We start from the raw sequence: 11,024 nt of genomic DNA, 5'->3' as shown, positions 1-11,024 counted from the left end.
GCATTCATAGCCTTTGCATTTAAAGCAAAAACCTTCTTCTCCGATTCATTCCATTCGCTCATCGGAAGAGAATATTTTTGAAATCCGTTTTCAACAATAGTCCAAAGCTCGAAATCCATAGAAATGAGGAAGATCCTCATCCGAGTCTTCCAATAAGTATAATCCGACCCATTAAACAAGGGTGGACGTGTGATAGAATGACCCTTATGCATGCTGGAGTAAGCCATCTCTCTTGGGTATTAAACCAAATATGAGAGTGAGCCTAGCTCTGATACCAATTGTTAGGATCGGAGCGGCAGTAAGAGGGGGGGTGAATTAGTGCAGCGGATTAAAACGTTGGTTTCGACAAATCTTTCGTACGATAAAAATCGGAATCAGAAGTGCTTAACTTGAAAGCGTATTCGCAAAGTTGTGCAGCAAATGTAATGAGGAAATAAAGCAAGTAAGAAGGTTTGCAGTAATGTAAATAGCAGTAATGAAATGCAAACCAGAGATTACGTCGTTTTTAAAGTGGTTCGGTCAAGTGACCTACATCCACTTGCGAGGCCTCTCTTCGATGAGGCTCCCACCTTCTACTAGCAAATCTCTTGAAAGGGAAGGGTGAATACCCCTCTTACAACTTTTTACAAGCGGTTCACTTTCTTACAGATTTTCAGCAAGAAAGAAGGAGATGAACACTAGCAAATTGAAAACAAGACTAGCTAAGACTTTTATAAGGCCTTTCTCTCAAACAATTGCTGCTCAAAAAGTTATAATCTCAGCTGAGATTTGAGGGGTATTTATAGGCCTCAAGAGGATTCAAATTTGGGCTCCAAAATTTGAATTCTCTTTGGGTTCCCGATGCTGGCGGTGCCACCGCCTGTCACTATCAGACATTGATAGTGCTGGGCGGTGCCACCGCCAGACTCTTCGGTTCACTTGTTGGGCTTCAAATTTAGCCCAAACCAAGTCTAATTTTGGGCTCAATTGGCCCCTAACTAGGATATAGGATTATCTCTTAATCTTAATCCTAATTACAAGTGAACTACATAACACAAAAACATCCTAAACAAGTTTTCAACCGCGAACGTCGAGTCTTGTTCCGGCGAGCTTTCCGACGAACTTCTTCCGACGGACTCCCAGCAAGCTCCCGAACTTGTGATGACTTTAACGAGTAGCCGAGCCTTCTCGGTGATCTCCGTGAACCTCCGACAATCTCTTCGGCGAACTTCCGAAAATTCCGACAAGTTCCCGATTTCTTCTCGGATGGTTCCGGCAGCATCTCCGACGATTCTTCGGACTCTTAAACGTCCATCGAACTTGACTCCGGTATACTTGCTTTGTGTTTTCTGGTTATCGTAGTTAATCCTGCACACTTAACTCAATAATATGGATTAGATCAATTAACCCATCAATTGATTTTATCATCAAAATCCGAGATTCAACATCCTCCAAATCATTAAAATTAAAAATTATATTTTAAATCAATGAACTAAAGTAATAATAAAATGTGTTATAACATATTGGCTTCCATGAAAGTATAGTATAAAATAGATATGTTATTTTTTCGTCTCGATTCAAGAAGAAAGAAAAAGAAAAAAAAACTTGGAGATAAAGGTAGGTCTCCTTAACAGAGTTAAAATATTAACCAACAGTGAACCATCTTAACCTGAGCAGAACCTCAAAACCTTACTAAACCAATGATCCAAAAGCCATTGTTTTAGACCAAAAAAAAATAATAGCTTAGCTATCCTGGGATAAATTAGTAAAATATCTCATCCAGGGATATTGTTTGAGTATTTTTTAAAGTAGAAACGCTTAGCAAAAAAAAAGGTTAAAGTTATGGATTTTTTTAAAAAAAAATCACTCATATTTTTTAGTATAATTTTTTTTTTACTATTATTTATCGATTCATCATGAAAAATATGATCAAGAGTTTCTAGGATATCGAGCGAAGGTTGTCGATGAAAGTATAAATGAACGACTTAACTCATTTTAAATCAAATATTTGATGATATCAAGTGGTGACATGGGGTGTGAGATATCGACCTCAACAATCTAAAATACTTTCCAATATCATTTACTTAATTATAAAACACAGCAAATGCAAAAGACCTTTCAGATTCCAACATGCTAATGAGTCCACAAATCGTTCTCATCCACATACTTGTTATCCTGTCCCTTTGACTTTGTCAACTCGTGCTTTCTCTCTTCTTTTATTTTCTTTAGAAAATAGAAAAAAAAAGGAAAACATGAACACATCCCCACCACACATCACCTCCTTTCTCTTTGGCCGTGGAGAGCACGCAGCAGTCTATTCGCAAAGACATCAATATATGCAATTATCGAGATATCGTACATGATATAGAAGCCTGCAGTGCGACCCCCCTCGCCATCTGATCGACATCAGACGGACTTGGGTTGATCGGAGCACGAAACTACATGTGTAAAGTAGGGAAGCTTTAGTATCTGCTAATCAATCAATCGTTGTCTACAAAATGTTCCAACGGTGAATACCAACTGGTAATATTGATACTAATGCCGAGTTGATGATAACGGAGGGAGATCTCCGTTGTTTCTCTTTTGAGATTCTCACCTGCGCCGTAACGGCAACCGCTCCTGCATCACCTTCGTCGCCGACTTCCAGTGCCGGAAAACCCTCATCGGGCTCGGGAAATGCCACCATCGGCCTCCCTTTGCCTTCCCCTCCTTCTCCCTGCCGCCGGCTGGAGCCTCCGATCCATCAGCCGCCACCGACCTCGACCTGTACAGCTCCGCCTCCGAGGATTCCTTCCTCCTCGCTTCCCTCAAGAACGGCCAGAACGGCGCCCACCCTTTGCGGCCCTGCCGAGCCCGCGGCAGCGGGGCCACGCTGTCCACGTCGGGGACGGCCGCCGATCTCGACCTTGGCAGCGGGAACCCGACCGATCGAGACCGCCGGAAGGCCGGCTCGCTATCCACGAGAATCGACACGAGCCCCACCGCCCCGACAGCGGCCCCGGAGTCGAGAAGCTCGGAGGAGGAGAGCGAGGAGGAAGAGGCCGAGGAGGACGGGGAGGGGAAGCAGCCGCAGGGTCGGACGTTGGCGCAGTCTGGGCAGAGGCGAAGGAGGCGATCATGGAGGCAAGCGGGGCATACGCCGTAGGAGGTCTGCACCGGGTGCTTCCAGCACTTCCACCCGGCTTCGGCCTCCCGACCCACCACCTTCTCCTCCTCCTCCTCCTCCTCCACTCCCCAACGCGGAACCACCTCCTCCGCCATCGACCACCAAATCACTGATCACCTCTCGTCCCCCTCCGCCTCTTGCCCTCCTCTCTCCCTTACCTCGAGTCGTAGTTTTGGAGACGGCGAGGCATTTGCTGTCGTTTTGACGGCTATTCATAGAGGTTGGAGAGGAGTTTCCCGTAATCATCACGAAAATTATCTGATAATTACGACAACACCACTGATCCGTATCATGGGCCGTTCGTTTCGCCCAGGCGCCATCAGCCATCCATCTTCGACGCCGTACGTTGAGATGCGTACTTTCTGGGATCTGCGGTGGCGATGCGTGGGAGTGCGGCGTGGACTGGATTTACACCCAATACTTCCCCAATCCGATGATGATGATGATTTGACCGCCAGTTGACGTGATTCGTTGTACGGTCGGATCTGTTCATGTCGCGGATGGCAGTAGCATCGCCTGTGGAAACGCGATGGACGCGTTCCTCGAACTGTGGGTAGAGTCCACCACACACAGCTGCCAACCTAACCCCAGCGGGAACGTCAACTCCTCTCTCTCTCTCTCTCCCCCCTATCGTCGCCCACCACACGGTGCTTCCAACCTGACCTCAACGGGAACGTCAACTCCTCTCTACCTCTCGACTGTATCGTCGTCTGTTCACGTACCCTTTTGTTTTAGATGTTAGCATGTCAAAAAAGTCATCGTTGTCCATCTCCACAAAGCATTTATGATGGTGGCACTATCATGGTGGGCTGCGACAGTATTAAAAGAACTCGACATTGACAACACCCACATACAAACGGCATCTTTGTCAAGGTTTAGAGTATGTTAATCTTTTAATATTCTTAGAAGGAGATTTGGTCAGCTCTCATGTTAGTACAAAAATACAGAAAACGGATGAACTTAGTTCTTTTTCCAACCATTTAGTCAAACCCACCACCCTTTTGGACTTATGTCACAGATTAGTGCTCGAGTCAAAGAGATGCATACTCCAAGATGTTTGAATCAGTAAAATCATGATGTGTGCTTCGAAAGGGAAGGTTGCCGCATTTGACAGTTCAGTCAAAAGTATGATCAAGGGAATGAGTTCTGGATAAACATTCTAATAAGGTTAATAAACAGGAGCTGTTACCACTACTGTTGCATGCAAATGGAGCCCGGCATCCCATATGACACGAACATGCATGATTTTGCCTAATCTTTGCAAGGCATACAATGTGATAACTTTATGCTCTTTAGGTTCACCCCCATCCTATCATTGAAGTTTGGCTGGTGAGATCCAAGGAGACCTGCTATTTGATGCACATGGATAGCATATGATGCAATGGTGGTCATAAACGTGAGGTCCCAAGGGGAAAGAAGGCAGGTGATGAGATCGTCCGAAAGCAGCGAAGCTTTGTGGCACGTTAATGTCATGTCGACAATCTCGAGTGTTCTCTCTCTCTCTCTCTCTCTCTCTCTCTCTCTCTCTCTGTGGTTTTCCCATCTTTGATGCGCTGCATGGAACAAACGGGAAAATCTAAGGCGAGAAGATTTGACATGACATAACGATGATCTGCTCATCATGATCCGAGAACCTGTCTATGCAGCAGCGGAGCAGCTCAGTACTGAGATCACGTGGACATGGAATAGCTGCATTATACATGCATCAGAAGAAGAAGGCGCTGCTCCAGCAGAAACAGTAGGGTTCGTGCAACCTGTGGTGTGAGATGATGAGAGCCACAGAAGACGATGGCGTCGTCGTTATTGCAGCTGCTGCTACGCGAGAACGATGGGTGGGCCCTGAGCTTGTGAAGACGGTCGGTGCACGCTACCTAAAAGTCAACGTGATACGACGACCACATCGCCATGTCGACAACCAGGCGGCCAACACGGAAGAACAAGAGAAGCCATCGAGCTCATGGAATCGACCACAACTCACCGTGCAAGCAAACTACGCATTCCTCTTTAGTTACCACCCCCTTCAATATCTACACTCACATATCACGTTACTAAACTGCAATGCAACTACAACCTTTTCCTATCTATTATACACACACAACCTCTGTAATGGGCCTAACACCAGCTATATATCACTACCATACATGTGCTTCCTAGGAACCATGAATTGGTGTCTGTGTGAGAGAGAGAGAGAGGTGATACTGTTTCGATCGAGCCTACTATGGTGACAAATATATGATGATGATACTACTTCATGGTATCTAATAGTGATGTGGGACTGGGCTTAGAACCCCAGTAGGAGGGTTCCGAAGGGGGCTCTGTGGGGGACGCCTTTCCTTCTCTTAGCGGTGCGGAAGCTGGCGGCGGTCGGCGGCGGCGTCGATGGTGTGAAGCTGTGTGTCACGTTTCTCCTCTCGTTACCGGGGCTGCTGCTTCTCAAGTAAGACTCCTCCGAGTCTGATTCGACCGTTGACTTCTTCTTGTTCTTCGTCTTTTTCTTCTTGCGGCAGTCGGAGGAAGTACCGGTGATCTGAAACGGGCATTTCATCGAACAATTGGTTACAGAAAGAGAGAGGACATGAAGGTTCGGTGGAAAGACTGGGTTTTGGAGAGAGACTGAGAGTGCAGACCTTGCAGCCGAGGGAGCAGAAGCGGAAGGAGTCGAGGAGGCTCCGATTGCAGACTTCGCAGGTGTTGGTGACGCCCTTGCCGGGCCTCGGCTGTGGGCGCTTGTTGAGGAAGACGACACGGGCACTGTTGATGATGTACGTCTGCACGCCGGTGATGTCCAGTACCTTCTGGATCTCGGAAACTCTGATCACGTCGTGGTAGGAAGACCTCCGTATCTGCAATCGAGATCCCATCAGAAGAGCCAACTTTATGGTGGGGAGACACAGAGCCACTCCTATGGGAGGCCAAGGAAACGCAAAGCATGACTGAGAGAGACGCTTCAGAACAAACGGACCTGGATTGCGCGGTGGCCGCGGTGGTGGGAGAGGCAGAGGGAGCAGAGAGCGCCGTTCGTGCAGTCAAGGCAGAACATATTGCACTCGCTCTTGTGAGAGTCAGCGTGGTGCTCGCAATGGACGAAGAAGCTCGTCGACAGAAGCGGTCGCAGCCACCGCGGCCACCTACCCTTCTCCTCCGCCGTCCCTCCTCCGCCCTGTTCCATCCCCCATCATCATCATCAGACAGAGCAAAAAAAGCCACCAACTTCGAAGCCAGCAACAATCCTTTTGGGGAAACTCACCATGATTCGCCTGTTCTTGATATTTAGCTCTCTGAATGGTGATTCTTGATTGACCGCCACCTTGATCATCACAAAAATCCTTCCTTTCCTCTCTGCTTGCTTCCGCTGCTGGAATCAGAGAGATGATAGATAGCAGAAGTCTAAAGGACTCCGTTGACTCAGAGACAGAGATGGAGAGAGAGAGAGAGAGAGAGAGAGAGAGAGTAATGTGGGCTCGGATGAGGAGAGAGTCGTGTCGTTCTTATCCTTTCAGATGAGTCTCAATGCGTTGTTTTCGAGAAACACCTTTCTTCCTCCCTCTCCTTCCTCTCATCTCCGTCCATTCGTTTATTCTTTCTCCACTTATTTTTTCTAATTTATCTTTTTAATTATACACAAATCTTCTTTGATATCCACTTAAAATTAGATTGGAATTATACACAGATCTTTACTCAACTCGCTATCCTGCATCTGGTTACGGGTGGAATCGAATCCACGACAGAGTGCGTGCCACAATAATATCTGATTCCTTCCCCTTGGAAAGTGTGATGCAGACTGGTATGGCCATAGCGGGCATTTGCATGGATCGCCTCTCACGTCAGTCGAGACTGATCACATCATTACCGTGTCTTTCGCAGACATGTTCTTCCCCTTCTTTTTAAATCATACAAAGAACAAGGATCACAGATTCTTTTTATGTATGCATTCATTGGCATTGTGGCAACCAATGTCAACGCTCTGATGACTGCAAGCATATCCATTAGTGAACTACTCGATGAACAGCTTGAGCTCATTTCAGCTTGAGCAGAGACACCAAAAGATGAAACGGAGATTGACTGCAGGTTTTTGACATGTCTTCGGAGAAGACATGGTAGGAGTGCCGCCTGGCTATCTCTTCCCTATCTTCTTGGCAAATATTGACCTACTCTCCTTCGGGAGAGTGATCATTGAATCATATTGTTCATGTTGGATTAAGAGCAGACTTCAATGACACTTCCATCAGCTTCCTAACTCTCAAGACAATAACCATAAACTTGATAAAGGAGATGATAAGTAGATGAGATTTCCCTAACTGTGAGGAAATCTCTCTACTTTGAGGGAAATCCTCTAACCTGTTGAGGAAAATTCTCCATTCTAACCTATATAAAAGGAAGGGGATATGTTAATAACAATCAACTTCTTCTACAACTTGTTTATCTATTTATTTTCTAACATGGTATCAGAGCAGTTTCTCCTTGGCGATAGCAGTATCGCCGTGTGTTAGCCAAGCGGCCACAGTAACACGTTGTCTCAAGCGGAGTCATTGAAGAAGCACAAGACACGGATTCAGAGCCAGTGCTAACGATGCACCCACGGTAACACGTTGTCTCAAGCGGAGTCATTGAAGAAGCACAAGACACGGATTCAGAGCCAGTGCTAACGATGCACCGTCTTGGCTCTGCTCATCCACTCCTTCTCTTCCTTCATCGCCGGTCTTGCTTTTCTTCGTCGGCCTTGCTCTCTCTCCTATTTGCTGCCTACAGTAGACACTCTCCGTCGCCGTCACGCAAGGAGGAAAACATTCTCTCACTGCCTCCTCAATAGCGGTGAACGGCGAACAACGGTGTCTTCCTCGCTTCTCGACCAGCAGCAGTCGCAACTGCTGCATCTTCCTCTACTGCAGCAGCTTTCGCTGCCGCTTCCCTCTACACAACGGCGCCTCCTTAACGGCGGTGTCCTCCTCCTCAATAGCGACGAACGGCGAACGACGGTGTCTTCCTCGCTCAGTCTTCCTTGCTTAACGACGGCTGCCGCGTCTTCCTCCTTCGCTGTCGCAGCCGCTTCCCGGCCAGCAGCAGCCGCAACCGCTGCATCTTCCTTCCTCTACCGCAGCAGCTTTCGCTGCCGCTTTCCTCTATACATCTAATTGCTGCAGATTTCTCTCACTGCAGTTTCCTTGAGTACCGATGCAGATTTTCGTGCTCAACATCCCCAGCGATCCCAGTCTAGTACCAAATCCAGCTCACAAACTGTGGCTACGTTAAGATCGTCTCATCCTCCAAGCTATTCAAGCTTCAGTTGCTGGATCAGTTGCTCCCTTGATATCTTCATGTGTGATAGCTGCCGATGCATGGTCTACACTGCAAACCACCCTGGCAAATCATTCGCGTACTCACAAGCTCAGTCTTCTATCCAAGCTTATGGTGACGAAACAAGAGGGAAGTACTATCTCTCTGATTATCTACAACGTATCAAGGTTATCATTGATGACTTAGCCTTGATAGGTCATTCCCTATGTGACGAAGAGGTTGCCATTCATACCCTCAATGGCCTCGACACCGACTATAAGGAATTGGTTGCTGCAATTCGGGCACGCGACTCGCCAGTCTCTTTTGAAGATCTCTATGATAAACTGACTGACTACGAGATGTACTTGAAGCGTGCAGACAAATTGCCTGGATCAACTGTCACAGCTCAAGTCAGTCACAAGTCTAAACGAAAGAGTACTCGGTACTCGCCGAACATCACCCAAGGTTTGGCTACTGCGCCTCTTGATTCTGTGAGTTCCATGCAACACCCCTCCTATCCTCCTAGTCATCACTTCTCACAAAGTGGTAACTCCATCCATCATCCGTCTTGGCGTCCTGCCCTACCGAGCCATCAAAGACGGGTTGTTTGCTAACTGTGTGACAAAGTCGGCCACTTCGCTAAAGTTTGCCGGTCTCGTCCCCGCCTCCCTGCTCCGTCACACTGGCCTCAAGCAAATCTCCTAACTTCTCCGACACCTAGCCAGTCCAATTGGATTATCGACTCTGGTGCCTCTCATCACATCACCACTGATCTTCAGAATTTGTCTCTTCACAATCCCTATGGCAGCGATGAAGATATCATCATCGGTGATGGTAAAGGACTTCCTATAACTCATACTGGTTCCACAACGCTTAATTCTGACTCTAATACATTTACCCTCGATGATGTTTTATGCGCCCCTCATATTAAACGCAACCTTATTTCTATTTCTCAATTTTGCAAACATAACAATACCTCCATTGAATTCTTTCCTGATTCATTTCTCGTTAAGGACTTGAGCACGGGAGCATCATTGGTCCAAGGCCCGAATAAAGATAACATTTACGAATGGCCGTCAGCCTCTCGAATAACCTAGCCCACTGTTCATTCTTCTGTTGCGGCTCTAGTTGATGTGTGGCATCGTCGGCTTGGTCATCCCTCGTCCTTTATTCAACAGAAATTATTATCTCGTCACTCTCTTCCTCTTTTTAAGTCCACTAATTCTTTGATGCATTGTGATGCTTGTCTTAGTAATAAGAGTCATCGACAGCCTTTTGGCTCATCTTCCATTTCCTCCTCTAAACCTTTTGAAATTATATATACTGATGTTTGGGGCCCTACTCCAATCTTATCTTTTGATAAGTTTCAATTTTATGTTATTTTTGTAGATCACTTCTCTAAGTACACATGGATATATCCTCTTTCTCATAAATATGACGTTTCTCGCATTTTTTTCACTTTTCAGAAGTTGGTCGAAAACTATTTTCAGTCTATCATTAAAACAGTCTACTCTGATGGTGGCGGTGAATATCAAGCCTTGGCATCCCATCTCTCAGCTTGTGGTATTCAACACCTCAAATATCCCCCACATACTCCTCAACTAGTTGGTTCTGCCGAACGCAAACATCGGCATATAGTAGAAATTGGACTCACACTTCTACATCAGGCTTCCATGCCTTCAACTTTTTGGACAACAGCCTTTCAAAATGCTGTCTACCTAATTAATCAAATGCCTACACCAGTTCTACAATACCAGTCCCTCTTTGACACACTATTTCACAAACCCCCTAACCTTCGTAAACTCTGAGTGTTCGGTTGTTTATGTTATCCTTGGTTACGTCCCTATGCCTCTCATAAGTTAACATCTCAATCTACTCCTTGCATCTTTATTGGTTACTCACTTGAACATAATGCTTTCCGCTGCTATAATCTCCACACTCACAAAATCTTCATATCACGTCACGTTGTCTTTGTTGAGTCTAACTTTCCTTTCCAAACCCTTCCATATCCTGCCATACGGACCACTTCACTATCTCACTGGAGTATACCTTCGGACCAATCGGACGAGCCTCCCATGACTTCGTCTACTTCCTCCCCTCCTGATCCGCACTATATCACTCCAGTTCAACACTTGCCCGTTTCCTCTATTCCTACTCCACTCCACTCTTCCCCAATTGATGGGGCAATATGTTCCGAAACACAACCATCATCTTTACCTCCTTCTCGCCCAAGTGCCCCTGACGTGTCTCCACTTGACCCGGCTTGTGCCACAGATCCTCACCCAACATCACCTCCCAATCCTATCGTCTCTAATCATCCTATGACCACTCGCTCTAAGCATGGTATTTTTAAACCTCGTCAGGTACTTAACCTACAAGCTACCATGAATTCCTCATCCCCCAACGTTGAACCCACCACCTTCACTTAAGCCCAAAAATCTCCACATTGGCGTACTGCCATGAGTGAGGAATATAATGCCCTCCTCCATAATTCAACGTGGGATCTCATTCCTTTCCATCCTTCACAAAACATCATCGGGTGTAAGTGGGTCTTTAAAATTAAGCGGAACCTAGATGTCTCTGTTGCTCGATATAAGGCACGCTT

General features: G+C 46.4%; 2 protein-coding genes and 1 long non-coding RNA gene across 3 annotated transcripts; 1 reads left to right on the top strand and 2 right to left on the bottom strand.

The window, feature by feature from the left end:
- Positions 1 to 2,294: 2,294 nt before the first annotated feature.
- Positions 2,295 to 3,330, bottom strand: LOC103984902 (uncharacterized). Its single transcript, XM_009402476.3, has one exon. The coding sequence runs from the start codon at positions 3,238 to 3,240 to the stop codon at positions 2,572 to 2,574; it is 669 nt and encodes a 222-aa protein (XP_009400751.2). The 5' UTR covers positions 3,241 to 3,330; the 3' UTR covers positions 2,295 to 2,571.
- Positions 3,331 to 5,125: 1,795 nt separating this feature from the next.
- Positions 5,126 to 6,531, bottom strand: LOC135673729 (protein RGF1 INDUCIBLE TRANSCRIPTION FACTOR 1-like). Its single transcript, XM_065182973.1, has 4 exons — positions 6,393 to 6,531; positions 6,108 to 6,305; positions 5,773 to 5,988; positions 5,126 to 5,672 (listed from the first exon to the last, which is right to left on the bottom strand). The coding sequence occupies exons 1-4, from the start codon at positions 6,459 to 6,461 to the stop codon at positions 5,427 to 5,429; spliced, it is 729 nt and encodes a 242-aa protein (XP_065039045.1). The 5' UTR covers positions 6,462 to 6,531; the 3' UTR covers positions 5,126 to 5,426.
- Positions 5,444 to 6,688, top strand: LOC135673730 (uncharacterized). The gene is made up of 2 exons (XR_010513437.1): positions 5,444 to 5,582; positions 5,708 to 6,688. It is a non-coding gene; the product is annotated as an uncharacterized LOC135673730 (long non-coding RNA).
- The last annotated feature ends 4,336 nt before the right edge of the window (positions 6,689 to 11,024 follow it).

Source organism: Musa acuminata, chromosome BXJ1-5 (assembly GCF_036884655.1).
Source record: "Musa acuminata AAA Group cultivar baxijiao chromosome BXJ1-5, Cavendish_Baxijiao_AAA, whole genome shotgun sequence".
Lineage (NCBI taxonomy): Eukaryota > Viridiplantae > Streptophyta > Magnoliopsida > Zingiberales > Musaceae > Musa > Musa acuminata.
The sequence above is the reverse complement of the archived record's forward strand: the minus strand, read 5'-3'. Positions and strand labels throughout refer to the sequence as shown.